Source organism: Papilio machaon, chromosome Z, assembly GCF_912999745.1.
Source record: "Papilio machaon chromosome Z, ilPapMach1.1, whole genome shotgun sequence".
Classification (NCBI taxonomy): domain Eukaryota; kingdom Metazoa; phylum Arthropoda; class Insecta; order Lepidoptera; family Papilionidae; genus Papilio; species Papilio machaon.
Window position 1 is genome coordinate 9583688 of NC_060016.1, and position 23050 is coordinate 9606737.

Below are 23050 nucleotides of genomic sequence, written 5' to 3' on the forward strand. Positions count from 1 at the left end.
TCCTATGTCCGTTTCCTGGTGCTAAGCTACCTGCCCACCAATTTTCAGTCAAATCGATTCAGCCGTTCTTGAGTTATAATTAGTGTAACTAACACGACTTTCTTTTATATATATAGATTTAATTTAAAAAAAAAGTACCTAGTTTCAATACGAATTGTGTAATAATTGTTTTTATTTTTCTTAATGACGCAGTGATAAATTAAATTGTCCGTGGATTTAAAATCATTTATAGCGCAGGCGAAACTGTCATATGAGATTCAGATATTTTATATCGTATTTAATTAACTATCTATAGAATTGCTTGACAATTGTGATGAATGAACCAAATGAAAAATAACAATTGCTTAAGCTTTTGTTTTCCTTTTATAAACTGCTAATTAAACTAAATGTTTCACCTACTTGAAATCCGATATCCAAAGCTAAAATCTAGTATTAGAATTAACTCTAAATTACAGCTACAACTTACAGCAACTCTAACTACAAAAAATACAGCTTCTTTTCTTTAACTGTGAGATTTCAATATAAAAACATTTTATATTTTATTGGTAAATCTGAACATTCCGGTTGGAAATTAAAAAATGGAAATTCAAATAGATTCTAATACTGAAACACATACAAAAATATATTGTTATTTTTATTACTCAATTTAAGAAATATGCCAAAATATAACTGCGTTAAAAAGTGTATTTTAAATGTATAATACTACTTTCATGTGAAGCCGACTGCATCGTCTCGCCACTTCATGTCAATTGCCAAACGCGTTGCAACACTTACTCACTCTTCTACACTTTACTTAAAATTATTTCAAATTAATTTTGGGGCTATTTTAAGTGTTAAAATGTTTGAAATTTAAATTAAACTCAGGTATAAAACACGTGTTACATGAATTTATTTCATGTATAAAATAAAAGTTTTATTCTTCTGTTTTTTTTTTCTTAAAGAATTGTATTGAATACAATCGATGAATTAAAAGTTATAAGGAAAATGTGTACTGCAGATATATGATGTATTTTTGGAAAATAACCAAAAGATTACCAAACAAATATAAATTAAGAAAACTTTCACTTTCTAAGGAGATAAATTCTCGAAAACGAAACCGCTTGTAGCATTTGGACATGTGGCATTAGGAAGTTAGCATTTATTGCTAAAGTTGGTTTGCAGTTTTTGAACTCAATGTGCGACACGTTGAACTAGCGATGAAATTCACTACTCGTAGTACAAGGAATTGATATTCCTCAAGTAGTTCTAATGTTAGTTAAAGTACACCAAGATAAAAAGAATCAAGCAATATGCTGTTACAAAACTTCAATCTTACTTAATAATAATAATAATAAACTCATTTAATCCATTCAGAAACAATAATAATGTAAAAAAAAAAAAAAACAAATATGCTGAAAGGAGGGAAAAAACACAAAAACTATATAAAAAAGCAACAGGCATGTACATATTAACAAGTATAAAAGATCTAAGTTCCTAATAGGTTTGCAATGCTGAATGGACAAGGCCTTTACTCAGTATTGTGCTTATTACTTTTCAGAAATAAGCGCTGATATTCTGCAAAAGCCTTTGCGTCAGTTACAGCAATAGTACTTCTTAGTAATATTATACCTATAAATGCGAATGTTTATTTTGGATAGACGGATGGGTGTTTGTTTTTTTTGAAGGTATCTCCAGTTACAGTTAACATATCTGGATGAAATTTAAAAAAAAAAAAAATTAATTTCGCGCGGACGGAGTCGCGGGTGACAGCTAGTAAATTGTAAAAGGTACTTTACTCCGCGCTTATGATTTTCATTATAAATAGGAACTAAACATTTATATTTTTTATTTTTCACTTATTATTTTAATTATTATTGAAAATCTTAGATGGATTTAAGTCTTTTATTATACCACATTAACATTTTTCAAAAAAAATTGCGTATAGAATACAATATTTTTCTTTGTAAAATTATTTTTAATTAACAATGTATGTAATTTTTGATCCCTGGAAAATAATTAATAAAAATATATTCATAAAGTCATCGATGCAATGTTCATATAAAAAAGGAAAATAATTCGAGTACATTCGGCATAAAGGGGCCCATTCCATTGTCCATTTTTCGATATGAATCGAAAATTCTTCAGGAATTTTTGGACCTTAAAGCTCGATGTTATGCTTTTTTATCGCATATCGACATTGGAATTTTACTATTGAAGCGAATTTTAAAAGCAGTGCAAGCTATTTTTTTGATTTCATATTAATCCGCAGACAGACCTGTCGGCGATGTCCGGAATAAATAAAAAACGGAATCATTGAGTTTTGAACATTTAATAATGAATCAAAAAAGGAATGGTATATAAAATCAAATAAATTTTTGATCTATAGAGTTGTAAATAAATGACGGAAGGGAACGATGAATTTATCTATGAAATTAACCGTCGATCACTATAATCTATCCTTAAGATTGATCCGAAGCCTATCTTTATTACTTTGTATGAGTGTTGAGGGGGGGGGGAGAGGGGCAGAGGGGGGAGAGTACAAAAAAGATAATGCAAATTAAGGTTTCGATTGCTATTTGGGCTCGTTAAATATGAAGTAAATGTGTAATAAAATATATACAAAATATCTTACATGAGCAAAGTTTTTAACAGTAGTAAACGCCAGCAACAACAGCTGTTGTACGAATGGGCCGATTGCGATACCTCTCTTTTCTTTCCCACCCTTTTCTTATAAGGAAAAGATGGAAAGAGAAATATTATCTTTCTGTGCGTCTTCTCCTCTGTCAATGAAAGGTAGGCAACGCATCTGTAGTTTTGGCCACATCGGCGAATGCAGGTGACGGCTTTCTCGTTTACCGTCTTATAATTTTTAAAAAATAAATCGGGATTATATACTTGGTTCGTATTACTTTGTGAATTTGTACGTTGTATGATCATAATTCCGGTCCCACTTCGATTACCTTACATAAGACATATGTATAAACATGTTGCAACGTTACTTACAAATTTGCAGTCCATTTGCTCCCAGGAACTGAAGAGGTAATTTCATTATCGCTAAGTCGTTTACTTCGATTTAATGTCATTTAAGGCTATTCGAAGCAAATTCAAAGTTAGTGATTACCTGCACTGCAGCTCCGACTAGAGTGTAAACACTTTACTCTTGTACTCGTCTCGAAAATTATTATAGTATACTACACATCGGTTTACAATTTTTACTGTTTTAATTATGTTTACTACTCTTTGAATGTTTTATTTATAGTATGTGCAAACGTCGAAGTATATCATCATAGATGTACTTTTCATTTTTACTTGATTTCAATTATGAATCCAATCTGACTTCCTCATTTTAGAAATACACTAAGTAGAGAACAGAAGAATTAAAAGACAACTACAATATTTTGGCTCATTTTCTAGTTAAATTATATTTTCCATTCATCTCAACTGTTTGTATCTACTAGGATATTAAAAAGATTATAAAACTAATTTCTAGTAACTATTCATGTGAGCTCCAGCGGTAAGGTATTACAAACAAGACAGATATTATTCATCAATTCATGTGTAATACCTTACGTTGCGTTAGTGTGCGTTTTCCAAAGTACACGTAATGTAGTACGTACAATGTATTATGTACAATGTAGTACGTACAATGTAGTACACAATAAATACGCATTTATTTATTGTACAATCAACTTAATCCCCTAGCTGTAGATAAAAGATTTTCACATGCATTAGATCGTATTTTACCATTACACTCAGAGTAAAACTTACACTGAGGACTAAGGGTCTGGTAAAGTGTCCGTCAAATTACACGCGGTGTGGCAGTTAGTACATTGCGCAGAATATCTTATAATTAGTGAACCATTTTTACAATTGGCGATTTTCTTATTGTTAAATATTTCACAGAAAATAAAACTTAAGTGAGTTTTAAAACCAATGATTTGCATTTGCCGTTAGAGCCCAGTTTCATTATTCGATAACTCAGTCGTTAAACAGCATACGTAGCGAAATAGATTTCTTGTTCACACATGCCACGGTGCTCGCATGCAAAAGTATCGTTTTCACAAGTTGTTAGGGCCCGCATGCTTTGGGCGACAGCCCTTATTTTTCATTATCCTTCATTATGACTCGATGTTACTCTTCAACTGAGTCCCATCACGGCACTTGCTTTACATCCACAGATAATTTTATCAGTCGATAGTCCGCATGGGGTAGTCTCCGTCCCGCTTGCCGTATAACGACCGAGTTATCGACTACTGAAATGGTTTCTACGTTGTTAATTTTTTTTTTCAATTTAAATATTTTAAAACAAATAATTCCTCATTCTCGCTAAATTTCGCGGTATCACAAATGTAGCAATACTCTTATCACTATTTGCTACGCTTTTCATTAAATTAACAATTGTATTTTGCGGTTACGATTGCACCGATAATATATTGCGCACGGTTGAATTGTCGGCTTACTATAAAGGGTTGTTTCATTATTACTTTTATGTATATAATTGAATTTGTTATACATTTTTCAGATCATTTATATTTGTAGTATTGAACTCTGTTACATAGTTCGTAACATTGTATCCGTAGACGAATCTACTCTTGTTTGCAAAAGTATTCAAATTATAAACATTGTCCGAGCGCAGAGTATCCTTTTTGTAACTAACATTTGTTAACGGTTTCTCTTTGTGCAACATTGTTCTGAATCGAAAGTTCAGAGCTTTCATGTTATTTATTTTGTTTTTTTGGAATGTTTACTTTTCTATTGACAGTTAAAACGTATGTGGCATCGTTTTAATCGATTTAAATTTATTACGGCGAGCGAAGAGAGCAATACACTATACCACAATGTTTTCAGTTTGGTACCTTTTACTAAGAAATTATGACTATTACCTACTCTTTCAGACTTGAGCTTTAGCATAAAAATTTAAATTTGTTTCTAGATATGTTTATCCTTCAAGTTGTATTAAATGGCTCTTAAATAATTACGAATGGACGCTCGAAGGAGACATGTCCACAGCAAGAATGGTAAAGTGCGATAAGTGCTACTGATTTAGATCGCATTTATTATTGAAAATTAATATGTTGATTCAGTGTAGCTTTGGAATCTATTTCTGTAAAACATTAATAATTAAGTAATTGAACTTTTGTACTCATTGTAATTACGATTTGATGATTAAGTTTACAGTTATTGGATTAAGTAAGCTTTATGAATCTATTAAAAGTATTTAAACCCTTCATTTGTTTCCGTTTACATTTTTTCTGAATAAAAAAAAGCTATAATAGAATAAAATTAAAAACCTCTTTGAATATACATGTCTATAAGAAAGACGACGAGGACGAGGGAAGTGCACTTCATCTTTCAAAGTAAGATACAAATATTAAATTGAATTTCAATTCGGTGGAAAGTTTTCCTATTTTCATATTCGATCTGAGGCGGCAGACTACTCCCATCTTGGAACATGCAAATAAAACAAAACTATAGCAATCAACTATTAATATAAATTATTCTTATATTTATTTCCTATATAAAAAATGAATTAAAATAAGACATGTAAAAATAGTGCACCACCAGTTGCTGCAGCTCATGACTCAAACACCAGTGGTTAGGGCTACAAAAATGGAAATCTTCTCAAAATGCGTGCACTTTCTTAAATAAATCAATTAGTGATATGTGAATAAACGTTTTTATTTTTGGCATATTTGTACAAAAATATATTGTCATTTTCTTTGAAACAGAGATAGTATGAGTTTGTGTAATAGTTTCAGCAGTGGAAACACAGTTTTAATTTACGAAAATGAACATAGAAATTATATTTATTGAATACAAACACCAGCCGGTACTAAAAGCGCTCAACGTTTGTAATCCCAGGCATAAGCCTCTAGATGCACTAGAATATAGACAGGTCAGTGATATTGGTTTTCTCTGAAATTTCAATACGCTATTCCGGTTCATAACCTTAATGATATATCCTCTGTAAAGATTATGCATTGGGTTTACCTTTTGATTTTACGTGTCACAATTATATTTTTAACATTCCAAAGAGGTTTTATCTTTACCATAGCGTCATTTGCTATTAAATATGCTAAAATGTTCGTTAATGTCCAACAAGACGACGACCATTATTCTAAGCGAATAAAAAATATAAAATGTCTATCGCTTGCACAAGTTTGTTTAAGTTAATTTTATCGAGTCTTGTATTAAGAGCTTCTTTTCCTTTCAATATTTTTCGTTTATTGTTGGACAATTATTTCAGTTCAAAGGAATATATTAAAATTCATTCAACCCGACTGACTTATTCATTATCTCCCAGGTCTTATACCACTCAGGTGGGGTCGGCGCACAAGGTTGCATAAACCTTACGTTTTGGCTTAATTTATTACGGCATGTCTATCGGCAATTCTACTTGGAAGAAATATATAAAGATTAACTGTAATATAAACCTATATTTATTAACTATATATCGTTCCCGGGAAAAATACGAATCGATTGACATGAAACTCTTGAAAATTGGTTTGAATTTGTTAAAATGAAATATTAATATATAACCTACCCGCAAAATGTTTATCTTTCAGTTTTTATCTTATAAAGTGATTTGTATGTGAATATAATATAAAAATAATGAAAAATAAACGTGCTTTTGTTATGAAATACTTCGTTAGTGTCAGTACAAGTGAGCAGACAGGAGAAAATAGCCTGAACACCGCAAAAGCGACCGCGCGCCCGCGCTGTTATTGTGAAAATAAAATAGCTATTACTATAAAAAATCAATTTGCGGCTCGAGCGAGAATGTCAGCTGCCGTATGCAATCTCCACAAGTGAAAAGAATAAATAAACGCATTGTATTTCTGTGTGCACTATGTTCTGTTTGTGGAGCCATCGCTCTTCCATTCAATTGCGTATGTAAATGTCTGTGCGAACAGCTGCACTACAAAAGTTTGGCCTATCTCTACTTATATCAGCTGGTATAGTTGTTTAATGCTATCTTACTTTAGGTACGGACTAATTACACAGATACGTATGCCGGCTGTTACGCAGAATGTATTTAATCGCTTGAAGCATTACTTTGATGTAAGCTTTCTCATTTAGCCTTTTGTCCTTTCGTCTACAATTATAAAACTACCACTAAAACTCTGGCTATTTATTTAAAATTTAACTTTAGTGCCGTAATAGTTGAGAACTATTGTGGAACGGAGGAAGTCGTTTGAGCGATTGCGATACAAAATTATGTGAAGATAAAGGAGTTGCGATCTTTGTGATAAAATTATTACCGTAACCGTATCTTTGATAATTTTTTATAAGCTCAGGGAAATATGTATCTAAGTATTTTTCTTTAAACTAGGAAAACGCAATAAAACGTAGAGCACCTGAAGTGTTCATTATTATGAAGGTAAATATTTATTTTAAAAAAGATTGTATTGAATGTAGATCACGTTACGAAAATAATACACATTATTGGAAATATGGAATTAAAAACAAATATATTTCCACAGTTGTCTGCGAATTACCAAAAAGCCGATTAAATTTTAATTCATTTATTTTACCGTGCGTTTAAATTAAATGTAACCACATTCGAGTTGATGATAAAATATTATTTTAGTTTAAAATATGTAACTTTAAAATATTAGTTTAAAAAGTATTTTTTAAAGCGAGCTTGCGGTCCAAAGTGAAACATGCAGAGAGAACACGTTCTCATTTAGTTCATGCGACGGCGATGCTCGTTTAACCGCACGATAAAGGCAGGACGGTAAAACTTACATTGTACGGTTTTGATACTTTCATGAAAGTATTATATTTATAACTTATAAGATTCAGACATCAATTCAGATTCAGACAATTGGTAATAATTAATACTACATGAAAATGGCACTGTTGTATTTGACGGTGTATTTCCAATATCAAAGTAACTGAATAAAAATTATTAATATTGTTTGGTTTTAGTTCATGTTTATCGGCGGTAAAAATTTACAGCACTAACTTACTTGTGAAGTTCTAATGTATCTTCTAAAAACTGTTTTGTATGTCTATTACAATACTGTTCGCATATTGCGCTTAAAATGTTTTTGACTTATGCGATGAAAAGAGTTACATCTGTTATGGGATCTCTTAACAGATGTAACTCTTCGTTAAATTTACTCCACGAATAAAATCTTATGCAGATAAAGCTCAGCCCATCTCGCATTCTCACCGCTGCAACTATTCTTAACTAGGATCAATAGCGCGGTCTTTGTTGACACTGAGTTATGAATTCAAGCCGTCTGGGGAGCAAACTACTTTTATCTTGGGGCCTGCAACGAAATTAATCCAGAAGAATATAACGAGGGACCGGAACTTGTTTGCAATTCCCTTACAACGCTTTCTTTACATACATTTTTAAGTATGAAATCTATGCGTTGTTCTTTTTTAAATACAAATTAAACATCTAATTAATTAGTCTGTAATAAAATAGACTTGTGGTTAAGTGTACGGAATACTGATTAAGCGGCCGTATCCGCCATTACACTGTTGTGGTGAACCATATCCTATCACAAACTTGGAGCTTATTTGGAATGGTTACCACAGACGTTATTAAACTAAAAAAAATTTCAACTTCAAAAAATTTACACATGTTAACATTAGTTAGGTGCGACTTACTTAAAAATAAAAAATAAAACTACGAGAGGAGTTACTCAGCTATCTCCTAATTTTAGTTTGCTAACGAATCGCAACTCTGAGTTATTGCAGTTTGTTCGCGACTGCATAATTACCAAGTCACTCAGGCATGTATAACTTTGTACACTTGATTGAATTAGCAAGGCGGTTCTCAAACCCATCCATGTTGTAAAGGAAATTAAATACAATATACAACGATATCAATAGGTAATAAACGTTAAACTGCTTTTTTTCGTTGTTATATTTTCATCACGCTGTATCTATTCGTTCATAATACGTACTACGTATATATTTAAAATAATTTTTTCCTTTATGTAATACTAAAGCTTCATAAAAATAAGTCGATTTCACAGAGATATAAATTTATACTTATATTTTTTATAAATATATGAAAGTATCGAAAATATTTGTGCATTTTTAAAAATATCAATTCTGACTATTAGTGGCCAGCGGCTATAGGACGGAATACGCATAACAGCGCTTGCACGGAATTATTAATAAAACGTGTGTTGTGTACGAAGGCTGCACGATAAATATATTGAATGTACTCGTGCTTGCCAACATTGAATTAAATCTACGACTTAAAGAGAATAATCAAGTTACAAGCGAAATTATACCTTCGGCTTTTGTAACCCATATTCCACGAAAAGTTTTTCATATCGATATATTACGAACTACACAAAATCGGATAAATTTCATAAAATTACTTCATCATCATGAACAGCCTTTGTATGGAGATTGCCTTCCTCAATGCCAAACATTATTTCATTACTTTATATTTTAATATACAAACAGAATCAATAACCACGGATGGTAAACAGTTGGGTAGTTGACGTTCGACATATACGGACCGCACTTTGTAACAAACGATTAAAAATCTAGCCTGCTGTACGTGTATGGAGGCCCTACGGCTTCTGGAGTATACATTCCTAAATCTTTTTAGTTTTCTTTCAGAGTAACTTGAACAAATGAGCTTATGTTACGTTACGTGTATAAAATAAGCGAGCAAGTTTGTTGTCTATTCAAATTGAGTCCTTTGACTGAAATTTTAGCTAACTAAAATTTACTTTAAACAGACAAAGTGTAGGTAATGAAGTTCCTGAAATTCAAACGCATGAATAAAGATCGGCTTCCGTCCGGCTGGATGCATACTACGGTCGATTGGATACACAGTGTAGCATCTATTAAATTTACCTTGTGAAGATAATGACCGATATTCACGCTATTTTGACCTTAAACTAAGGGAATTAAACACATATCTCGTACATTTAACAAGATAATTAAAGCGCAGATATGCGTATACTATTAAATAGTTTTTATCATTATGTAAGAGGTTTCAATGCCATTTAGTCTAATAAAAAACTAAAATAATAAATATTGTAATACAAGAAACAACAGACCTGACATGACGTTGATCTAACAAATTTTGATCAAAAGTATTTGTCTAAGTAGCAAATCATCATCTATTTAAGTATTCCCCATATACTATTATTATTGTGGCAGCCATATTATGATACGTAAAAAGACACTGCGGTACACATTATTTAATTCTGAAATGTATGTAACAAAAAATCAATTTTTTTTCACTATACGTTTCAAAAACAACTCCATTGACGGGTTGTGAAAATATCTAAAAGTAAAATATGTTTTTCGTGTCTAATAAACTTATTCCTGGAAATAAAATTTTAGATGTTTTTTTTATTTTGGCATTTCAACGTCATAATAAATGCATAGGAATTCGCTTAACGAAATATATTTTGCAAATTTCGGTGTAATCTGATTTAAAAAGTATGAATTATAAGATTTCTCAAATTGAATTCCAAATTGAAAGATAATTGAATGGCGGCGAACCTTTAAATATTTCTTATTCATAGCTCACTAAAGCAACTGCTAATGTCTCCTTCTAGATTTATTTCACACTTTTTGCCACTCCAGTCAAGCAGAATCATAAAAACCTTAATTAGTAGCATATGTCTTCTTTCCAACTATATACTACATCTATACCAATTTTCAGCGGTGTCATTTGAGCCGTTCCAGAGATACCTTCAAATAAACTCTGGATGGATGGAAGTTTATTCCATCTATCTAAACATTCGCATTTATAATATTAGTTAGAAATAAGATAAGTAAGATTGTGGTTCTTTTGAATGACATTTTTATACTTTCAAATAAATAAAACGATCAAACAATTCCGTTTTCAAGGGTTTAAAATGTTTCACTTAAACTATATGTGAAAATTTTCTCACGTATATTTTCCTAGAAGCCTTTATTGGAAGGCGACTAAGTTTCTAATTCGTTTTCACAGTAGACGTTTCAATACATAAATATACAAAGGAAACATCTGTTGCTCTATTTCAAAATACCTCTATACAAAAATTCCATTGTTGAATGTAACTATTTTGGATTTTCATTGGTACTTTGTTCGCATTACGTATTGTAATGCTTATTATGACAATTAACATCCATTAACCGCGAAATGGACAATGCGCGATGCTAATTTTGCGATTTCAACGCTATTGAAATGCAACGACAAATTGAAACATTGATCGATTTTATAATTAAACGGTGTAAAATACATGTAAATAATTATTGATATTTAAGATTTAATATCCTCAAGATTTTGTAAAATAAAGAATTTGTCTACGATATTTCTAAAAAATACACCATTATTCGAATTTAATAAATAACGTTGAATTCAAAAGATCTCCGCCGCTTTAATGTTAGTTTAGACACAGAAGTTGTAGTACGATAGACTTCGTAGCCACCTTGTAGACAAATTACTAAAGCACGTAGCTACACCCTAGCTACGATGTCAGCTCGTGCTACGATTTCAAATTGAGAAAATAAGTATAAATGTCATTTGTATTATCTTTCTTTTCAATGTATTTAATGAAATACCTCTACGATTTCACAACAACGAACTCAATGAATACTGACAAGGAATTTCCATAAATCTATAATAACATATAATAATATGACTTTGCAAGGGAAAGTTCCGACGGATTTGTAGTATACAATGTACAAAGTGTGTAACTAACAACATCATTAAGTTTTGTATTCGTGTTGAATGTGAACAACGTGTCTTACTAATCGGGTAATACATGTGACTTGATTTCCGTGCGTTTTGACTGCCGAAACACGTGTACAGAAACATGTTGCTAAAACTGTTTTTATAAACATAATTAGAGGGAAATCAATATGTTAACTCATTAATAACATACTCAATAATTAGATATTTACTAAAGAATGTAAGTTTGGTGACAAAAAATAATAAAAGTACTTTAAAAGGCTTACAAAACTACTTTTTGCTATGCTTAAAGGAGCGGCGCACAAGGAAATGGCGCTCGCGTTTTCTTGTGTCACACCTACTTTAACTATTTTATTTTAACGAAATATCAAAGAACCAGCTTTTACAAAATTCTCTCGCGAAAACGTTGTCACCTCTTGTACCATGACTGCATGAATATAAAGGTCTTTGTTGGCATTTTATAGTAAAATTTCATTATTATTTCATAACAAAATTAAGAGAAGATTATTAACTTGACTATTGATAATATTGTTTTTTTTACTTCAGGAACGGTTGTTGCTTTAATTTATTTTAATATAAAACATACAAAATTTATGATTTAAATTTAATATCCTCGTAGTTCATATTTTATGTAATATGATTTACGTGATGTAATCATTTGGGCATTTCTCGACGAACCGTTTCGTCGTAATTACAAACGGGAGATAACTTTATGCGAAAGCTGAGCGCGGCTGCAGCGCCCTGCAATAATCTGTCCGCCGCCGATGCAAGCTGAAAGTCGTTGATAACGCACAGCGTAAAAGCGGATTGTCCGCCTCGTCGCGTCACTGAACTAAGGTTTTATTCGAAACCTGTGCAACGATTGCTTGGAGCTGGACATCGCAGCGCCGTGAATACGACCTTAATCCATAATCCTATTCAATAATGATCCAATTGCCATTGGAGAAAATTACACTCAGAATAGGAATAAATGAAGTTGAATGTCTTAAAGGGATGAAGCGATTTACCACTCTACAATTTGTTAATTTCATTTCATCGAATCAACTACGGAGATGCAATGAATAGAATCGATAGTCTCTTTAAAGTTAATTTAAAGTATCTACGTTGCTTCCATCCGAATGCAGCTGACTATTCTTAAAATGGTTAAATACGTTTTCTTGGAAGTGTTTTATTTTATACTCGTGTTTTACCTTTTGCACATTTTTGCTGATTTTAGTCACTTCGTTTTTGTTAAAACCTTCTTCGTTCGAAGTTATTTTTAAATTAAAAATGTATCCCTTAATTTTAACTTGTTACATAATGAAAAATTTTAGTAAATTCAAGCTTCAATAGTTTCCTTCTCCTTTAATGCAGTTCTATTTTAATTTAATAATGACTTAACAAGGCAAAAGTAAACAAGATCGGTCCGACGTCGTCTATGATTGGTAACTAAATATTCTAGACGGGCAAAATCGAGAGAACTTTCCAGAATATTTATTCTCTTATTATCGTTACTTTATGGATGTTAAATTAACTACCCTTCAGACCGCTCGAGCTGCTCATTAAAAATAATTAATAAACACTTACGTATTTTAACATTACGAATACCGCTTTATACTTGGTACCGTGCTTGTACTATATGTGCAACAATTACAAACAAGTAGTACAGATTCCTGTCACACCTTTCCTGCTTCTTCTACATTCATGCATCTATGTATAAATGCATTTAGATAAACCTCTCTTAGTTTAAGTCATATCACAGTCGTGTATTTACCAGCCATTAAAGTAATTTAACTCAATAATTCTTTCTTGTCACAAAAACTTTTTTATGAGAATTATACATAGCTATTCTGAATCATATGGACACGCATCTTTCTGTATACCTAAAATTCATCGCTTATAGATGGAATATGTAAAATGAAATTCTGTGAATTTCTGTAGCCTTTTTGTTTTTTTTTACGCCTATACATATTATGCTTTACTTAAAATATGTATTAATAAAACGAGAAATAAAACTTTTCTACTGAGTTTTGTATTCGATGTGTGTAATTTTTTACATAATTTCATTAATACTATGGGCTTAATTGTCATGAATACAAATATGTATACAGTCGTAGGCTTTAAGCCTGATGAATAATCGCGCTAATGACACGAAAGTACTAACCAACCATCAACTAACCATCGATGCCAATTATTGAGTGAATTCAAATTCAAATCCCAATACAAAGGTTCAATTAGCGAAAATTGTCATCACTAGCTTTAATTGTTTTGAAAAATGTTCGATGTCTATTTTCAGCTTGATCCCTCTATTGTTTGACAATACAAAAAGTTAAAAAATATGTTCTTTTTATATATAATATGACTATTTTATAATCAAAGGGACTGTTTGCTTTTTATATATGCTTTGATGGCTTCGGATAGAAATTAAAAACGCCACTGCGTTTCATAACGTATATTTTTTGAAACTATGTTTATCAAATATGTTTTACTACCGAGAACCAATACAACTATTTTCAAATATACATGTGTAAAATTTAAAAATATCTATGAAATATTCACATATCTTTTTTAGCCTTTAGAAATTACAATTTCAATTCTCTCGTAGTTTCCTGAATATAACATTTCCAACAGTAACTATAGAATACTGGAATAGCGTATATTAATAAAGTTAAGGTATCCATCCGGAAAAGGTAAATTCAGGTTTCTAGTTTGCATCTGAATTTGCTTTCAAACATTTCTCACTATATTTCCGAAAAGGAAATGAACAATTGCTTTGTGAACCCAACTGTAACTGTAAGTTTGGATGGCAGTATACCAAGGTGAACTGCTATTACCAATTGTGAAACTATTTCCTTCACTGACCACATATAACACAAATGGTAAGCCGCATATTTTACGGCGGTTTACAATCCCTTCGAGGATTAATTCTACGGATTAATTAAACATTTAATTTCTACAGTTTGTTGCCCATCTATAAAGTATTAGGCAAATATTAGAATTATAATATTTATGTAGTTAAGAGATTTTTTGCTAATATGTATATTTTTATTACGTATTTCAACAGTCTGGGGATTGTGATTGTGTTCAATATGACAGTAAATGTTATCATCTTATCTCATGTGAATGGTATGAATGTGAATTTTGTAGGAAGGAATAAATATAAAAGACACAAGCGATGCATTAGAAATCTCCGCTTAGTTTTATAAATCGAATCTCCAAGGATTCTATTTCCCGTCAACAATAAATCTGACAGCATCGGGCAGATTCCTCCCTATTGTTACCAATTTAAGAAATTCGTTTCAACACCCAGACGCGACGTGGCGTCTTTCGGAAGTCGACATTTGCGTCTGAATATCTTTACATTATAGACGCTCGAATAATTCGTTCATTTGTGTGTGTTTAAAAATTTAAAATTGCATGAAAGTGTATTTGAAAAATTGGTTTGGTTTGTTACATGTAAAAAATATATATAGTATTTCTGTAGTAAGGGTCAATTAAAAACAAATATTGACTAACGAGAACGAAAACTCTAGTGAAGTTTTATTGTTAAAATTTTGTCCGAACAAGTTGCATGTTGTTCAAATTATGTTTTACGGTTTTTTGTTTATTATAAATCAAATTGATATCGAACCATCCGACGAAAAGAGTTCCATATCCTAAAGGATTTGCGACTCTTTTCGTCGGATAAGTCAATATTTATTCAAAATTAATAAAATTTAATTTTCGTAACAACGATTTGTATTTTTAGAGTATTTCTTATTTTGTTTTAGGACGATCCGGTGCCTTCAACCAATATAGACAAGTTCATCCCGGTAAGCGTGCCGCCTCGCATCGCTTCCATAGATGAGAGTCCAATCAAGGTTACTCCGTTGCCACTGGATGTGGGAGTACACACCCGACATGTGTCACCTTTGTATCCAAGGAAGCTGAAGCCTGAGGCTTTGTATGAGCGCCGACAGGGCTATAACCATCGTTTTGCTAGTCCAAGGCTCCTACATCTAAGCCCATGCCGTGGCACCCGCCCTTCCTCGCGAAACTCCCTCACCTCCCGGCTTTCGAGCAGCCACAACTCTCTTATCACTCAGTTCCAAGCCGACGATTCGAACTTCATTACACAAGCCATATCTCATGACACACTCTCCGCCAAAACATCCGATATAACGGACATGTACAATGTCCCATTTGACAGCGACATCTACGCGGTCCCTATAGATATGGTGCGTCCTAGCCATAGCACCACTAGAGGGAAGCCCAAAAAGCCGTCCAGGCCCAACAAGAGGCGTGGCAAGAGCACCCCACAGAACATTGGTAGCAACTTTACCCCGCTGGAAAGGAGTCATAAGCCAAAAGATTTTAGTCGGCAGAAGGATTCCAAAACTAAAAGGCACAGCTTGCCGAGCTCCTCGGTCAAGAAAAACACCACTGATTCGGACACCGACTCGCTTCATCTTACTTTGCGAGAAATGAGAAAGTATCTACATACTCTGTACTCTAGTTCGAGCGACTCCGAATGCCGCAATACTATCCACAAGAAGAGCAACACAATAATCACTAATGTTGGTATCCACATGCGGCACACCAACAACAAGGAGTCCGCAACTACCGTGTTCATAAAGGATAATAAAGATATATCCAGAACGGTTGAAACGAATAACAACCACAGAAACACGAACAAGAATTCGGTGGGCACTACGACGAAGGTTAAGAAGCATAAGGAGAACGTTCCTAAGGAAATCCCGGAGGCCGAAAAACCAGAGAAAGTAACGAAGAAAGCTTCGAACGCGAAAACAAAAATGTCGCCTGTGAGGATGCTGTCGATGAATCTGAAGCAGAGCTTCTGTAATTTGTTCCGTTGGCGGCGCTCGGGGTCGGAGGAGGCATCGAGCGCGTCGCTGCCGGCGCCCGCCGCGGGACGTGCCGTTACCAGCTCACCACCGGCCGCGGTGCGCCGAGCCCTACCACCGCTGCCACAATCGCCGCAGTCACCCCACACCACGCATTTGGACTTCGCCACTTCTATTCAGAAAGTTAAGGATGTAAGTTGAAAGTTGTGTACTTTATTCGCCATATCAAATGCTAGTGGCATGTGTACCTTACCTATGTGCATCCTTAATTAAAAAAAAACAAATATGTAAAAAGCGCTTGCAATTTCCGAGTCTCAGTTGAGTTGATATATGTGTATGATTTCAGTACCCATGGTATTGGGGCCCCATTTCTGTGGAAGCGGCTGAGAAGATTCTCTCCAACGAGCCGGACGGCTCATTCATTGTCCGCGACAGCAGCGACGACCACTACATATTTACACTCACGTTCAAGCTCAACGGTCTCCGACATGTTCGCATTGAACACGATCAAGGTATGATTTTAATTTACATAGTTTTTGTGATCTTGGCGTTATTGTCGCGTACTAGAAAAGGAGACATATACTATCGCAATCAAGTCGTTATTTGGTTGCTAAGGGCATTTTTATTTAAACTTACATCATAATACCGATACATTAGTTTTTACAATGCTCATACGTTTGGGCGTCACGCGGGTTTCTTTAAACTCTCATCACTTTTAAATTAATTGCAATTCATTGAGAAAATATTGTTAAAAGTATGTATTTTTAAAATTATTTTAAGATAATCTTTCGAAATACAATAAAAAATAACTAAGATTTTTTATTGAAAAGTCAATTCGCGTAGAGCTGATAATTGTGAATGTTCGAAACACCATTATATGTAAATCCTGAAATGTCCCTATATCCCCGATTTCCAAATTATTCTATCTAAGCAAATGTTTAGATAGAAGTAGGTAACGCCTAATCCTAACGTGATATTTATCACCAATGATGGATTAGGCGTTACCTACCTACCTAAAGTAAAATCCTTTCTTATTGCTTGATTATCAAGTAACAGAAACTTCCATGCAAAATTTCAAGTCTTAAGATCCACTAATTTTCAGCTATATAGGTATAAATTGTTGTAGCTCCAATACCTTAATAACCAATATTAGACTGGGTAATAATTTGTTCTGAGTGCAGCAAATAATTATATTTTAATGTTAAATATTAACATTACCATTCAAAAGATATATATCCAATAACATAATACCGAACAATCAATGTTGAGATAATTCAGTAAGCATGTGGAGAGTATCTCCTCAAACACTTGAATTAGCAACTGGCATGCGGACGGCAAAAGGACCTCTATACGTCTGTGGCATCGTTATCTTTGACAAGCATTTCAGTTCACTCGAATACAAACGGCTTGTACTCGTGACTGAACTTCAACTATTTCGTATGTAGCTATGGGTTTCCATTCTCAAAACACTTATGTATTTTAATTGCTCATTTAAATGAAAGAGGCAACAATGCTTAAATATTTTTATATATATATATATATATATATATATATATATATATATATATATATATATATATATATATGTATATAATTTTTTTTCTTAATTTTTTTTTTAAAAACTAGTGTACAGCGACCATCGACTATCTATTCTCCCTTTATCATCTTGGGAAGAGGGGATGGCTGAAAACCAGCTCGACACTGTATCCTTACCGGTGTTGGCGAAGCTGAGCCACCCCCTTTTGCCATCACTGTATATTGTAAAACATTGTGTTTTAAAAGTTTGTAAATTTCAATGGCAATAAAAGTTTATTATTATTATTAAATACAAATAACTGTATTACTTAGCATTATTTACGTCAATACTTTTGACCACTCATTTCAACTGAATCTCAATTAAAGGCAAAAATGATCAATATTTAAACAACATATCTTCTATGTGGTTAGAATTGTGTAGTTTTTTTTTAATAAACGCGTGTATTTATTACTTGAAATACCAAAGCATAAAAAGTGAAGAGCGCGGTGAACAAATATTGACGATAAATAAACGATTTGATTGCATAGCATAGAAGTAAATAAAGCGTTTGTTTTATTACTTACATCATACGTCAATATATTATGTATTTCGTATGAACTATTTTCGCACGATTCATGTTTTCGTTCGATATTCACTGGCATTTAATTTTTATATTTAAAAGGGTTCTGTGGTCATGAATCGTTTTTACTTCAATTAATTTTTTAAATTACTAACAAATGGAATGTTGGGTTAGTATTGACAAAAGAATGTTTTCGTAGCAATCGCAGTTAACAAATAATAATAACCAACAAATAAGGAGTTAGGAAATAAGTAAATAAAGTATTTTATTTTTTTTATTTACTTCCGTGCGTGTCTTTTAGTACATAATTAATTAAAAATAAAAATAAAAAAAGACACAAACTCCTCAAAATCGTTCAAGCCGGCTACAGCACATAACGTACTATTTAATTTGGCACATAAGGAACAAGAATGTTTTTCTACCCGACGTGCCAACTCAAGTACCAGATACTATATATACTTGCGAAAAATAACTCTCGTGTCAGCCAAAAATAAAAGAATTTATTTCCCACTCGACAGGTAACTTCTGTTTCGGCGGTTGTACGATGTTCAAAGCCCAAACAATAGTTGAATTCATCGAGAATGCGGTGGAGACGTCGCGCTCTGGCCGCTACCTGTTCTTCCTGAACCTGCGGCCGGTATTGGGGCCGGTGCGAGTACAGCTGCTTTATCCCGTGTCACGCTTCAAGCGCGTCCAGAGCTTACAGCACACCTGCAGGTCAGTACAACATCTAGTCGGTGATAGTTTGAAAGCAGCTGCATTGTTAAGGTTTAAGCGTTTTAAAAGATGAAACACTTGAGAATTATACCAATCGAATTCTACATTTCGCTCTTTCAAAGTTGACTACTAATCTTACTGATATTATAAATGCGAATGTTTGGATGGATGGACGGATGAATGGATGTTTGTTTGAAGGTATCTCCGAAACGGCGGAACGGATCTTGATGAAATTTGGCTCAGATGTAGAACATACTCTGGAAGGACACAGAGGCTCCTCATTAAGTTTTTTTTTATTCCGCGCCGACGTAGTTGTGGGCGAAAGCTACTATAATGTAAGCTACAGGGTTTAAAATTAGAATCTGTAAGTCTGTAAGATTTCTAACAACTATTGCACTGATTTTAATGTTTTCTGCGTCTACAAATTTCAGATTCGTGATTCTTAAATATGTGCGACGCGATCTGATCAGCAGTCTGCCATTACCTCGGCGGTTGCTGGACTACCTCAGCGCAACCCATTACTATTCGGAATTACTTGCCGAAATATAAGCTGCCAATGATGCCATCGACAAATCGTCCCATCCGGCGAAAAGATTTACATCTTTTAATAGATAAGATATGTAACCTTTTTCGTTGTATGAGTCGATATCTTATTCCTCGAGATCACTCAACCACTTTGCATTCAATGGTGAAGTCTAAGTCTATTTTAGATTTTAGTACGTAAGTAATACTGTCACATTCAGTACGAAATATTTCTCGTCAACTAGCAACTTTTAAAAAAACATCATGGTGTAATTAGATTTAAGTTTCGGTGTAAAATTGTGTATTTATTATATACATGTATGTGGTATTTATACGTTTTGCAACTTTTTTCTTTTTTTACAAATTTGTATTGGAACTTTTCCCATTTCTGACTTGAAAACATAGTAATTTTGTAAACGAGAACTTCGATATGGGGAAGGATTTCTTATTGTAATATATTATACGAGTAATGCCTTTAAATATTTGTGTTCAAATTAAATTTGATGTCAACGAAATAATTTTTATTGCGATTGTTTTTTAAGCTGTTTGTAGCTTTTTTTTAATTCTAAAATTTTAAAATGTTGGCTGTGGTACAAAGCAGTATTATATAAGTATATTTAATGCGTATATAATGTAGATTACGGTGATGTTCTGTAGTCGAATGTAAAGCCACAGATGCCTAACAAAGACCCATCTGATGAAAAGAGTTACATCTTATATGTAAAACTTTTCATCTGATAGATGATAAACTATACACCACGACAGAATGCCTTAAAATCATGCACCAATTATATATAATAAATAGTAAACTAGGTTATGATATGAGTTTGCAAAAAAAAATAAGTAAGAATCATGATAAGATTAAGTCTTAATTTCACAAAAAAAAAACTTTTTTGGTGTTTTCATTTGATAAAATAAGCTTCTAGTGTAATTAATACTGGCTATAATAGAATAGGATTTTCGCTAATGTAACAAAATATTTGAAACTGATTGAACCATTTTAAAGAAAATATTTTTATAATAAACTTGAAAAATCCCAAGGCCAATATTGGTAAATTAATTTACCAACGGCTAGTTGTAATTTAAAAAAAAACTTTTTAAATAAAAAAACAGTAACATAAAAAAGGTCCCGTCTGATATGTTAGGAATGTAACATTTTTTTTTGTAACCCGACTGACAAAAGGGTCATGTTTTTCGAGACTGAGGTGTTATCCGTTTCGTCCCCAGAGTGCCATCGGCACAAAACACATTTACACAGGATTATATAAGATAAAAAAAATCTAAATGAGTGAAAAACGGTTAACTCGTCATAACTTTTTTTTCTACATTTGCGAGTATATTAAAAAATATAAACAATTACATTAATATTTATATTTAATTAAAAATTATAAAAAAACCTTCATCCAACTAACACCTCAGTCATTTGAATTTTTTTTAAACTAAGGTTTATTTCCGCAAATTTTAAAATAAACAACTAAAATGCTAAAAAACATTTTTACACAACATTAATTTCAAGTTTTAAATATAAATAAAATATGGACATAATACCTCCAATATAACTTATATTTAACGATAACTATGTCACTAGTGTAGGTAAATAATACATTCACATTTAGAATGCAGTAGAGTCACAAAATAGTAAAAGGAATTCATATATTTATATATACATTATATACTCCCAACACATACAAACACATACCTATTTTCTTTATGTTTGCGATATGTAAGTTATCAACGTATTTTACATAATTTTCCTTCGGAATTATGTACACGTAATTCTAAATATTACACATCTAATTAAAGTATAATAACATCCGTATGTCCGTTATTTACATTCAGACGTTTATCTTTAATCTTAATTATTAATTAACCAGTATCGTGAAAATTTAATTCATCCATATAAAAAATAAAGTATGCCATTTTAGGCTAGAGTGATTACTTTAACATGACCTACGTAAGATATTTCCTTACTTTCAACTAAAAGAACATAATTATGAAGGAATATCTGGCATTTTTATAACAAATTCTGAAGGAAAATAAAACACATAAATCATAATCATGTTAACTTCAAACATAGCGCGGATAAATCAAACTGCATTCAGTCATTCAATCACATCACCTAGTTATATATTACATTATAAGGAATCGCAATATAATATTAGGTTAAGAATTAGCAATAAGTTTCGTCATAATACATAGGTATAAATTCAGACCAGTTTTTTAGCCGACTTCAAAAAGAAGGAGGTTATCAATTCGACTGTATTTTTTTTTAGCTACATTTTTCTTAATCTTTCTATTTATTATAATACTTTTATAGTGCAATATTTTCTATCTGTTAGATAAATCTTGTTGATTTATTTCAAAGAAAAGGTAATACCACTTTCTAATTAATCTGGTATCAGTCACAAATTAGTTTTTAGTAATTTTAAAATTATATTTTTTCCGAGGCTACGTAAATTTAAAATTTCTAATAAACAAACTTCAATAAATTGAAATTATAATTTAAAAATCAAAGTATGTATGCATCTGAATAATTTGTCTCTGTTAATTGTATGAAAGAAAGAGAGAAGTAAAGGAGGTCTCCGTCATAACGTTTAAGAGAAGGTAAAGAAGTTATCTGGATGTAAAAGAGAGAAAGACTAAAGTCTTTCCAGATTTGGAAGGAAATTTTGTGGCGACAGAGTAAAGCAGTTTTCATAGTCGAATCATGTTTAATAATAACGGCTTCTATATAGTTTAAATAACACATAAAAGGCATCAGTATTTATATATCACACTAGCTTTTACCCGCGACTCCGTCCGCGCGGAATAAAAAATAGATAACGGGGTAAAAATTATCCTATGTCCTTTTCCTGGTTCTAAGCTACCTGCCCACCAATTTTCAGTCAAATCGATTCAGCCGTTCTTGAGTTATAAATAGTGTAACTAACACGACTTTCTTTTATATATATAGATTTACAATGCATGTAGTATTTAATTTTATAAGAAAATTTTCTCCGAATTTGTTTTTAACTCTTAATAATATAATAAAGAGGTAGACTTAATTGTCATAAATGCAATTTGTAATGCAAAACATTTAAAGTATGTTTTCTTTGTGCACATTAAATAACTAAACACGTTCAATGCCACCGAATGCTAGTATTAAAAAGTAAAATTTTAAGTGGCATTCAAAGTGTTGAAAACTTTCGTTTCAAGTATTGTTCTATATTGTACATATGTAATATATACACCCATCTAACGTT

At 32.3% G+C, this 23050-nt stretch overlaps 1 protein-coding gene across 1 annotated transcript in view; it reads left to right on the forward strand.

Annotated features, from left to right (window-relative positions):
- Window positions 1-20051, forward strand: part of LOC106717315 — a 43500-nt gene extending 23449 nt beyond the window's left edge. The window contains exons 3-6 of the mRNA XM_014511158.2: window positions 15400-16665; window positions 16820-16985; window positions 19088-19286; window positions 19718-20051. Of these exons, the coding sequence (XP_014366644.2) occupies window positions 15400-16665; window positions 16820-16985; window positions 19088-19286; window positions 19718-19835 (1749 nt within the window). The 3' untranslated portion in view covers window positions 19836-20051. The remainder of the gene's footprint in view (window positions 1-15399; window positions 16666-16819; window positions 16986-19087; window positions 19287-19717) is intronic.
- Window positions 20052-23050: the final 2999 nt, after the last annotated feature.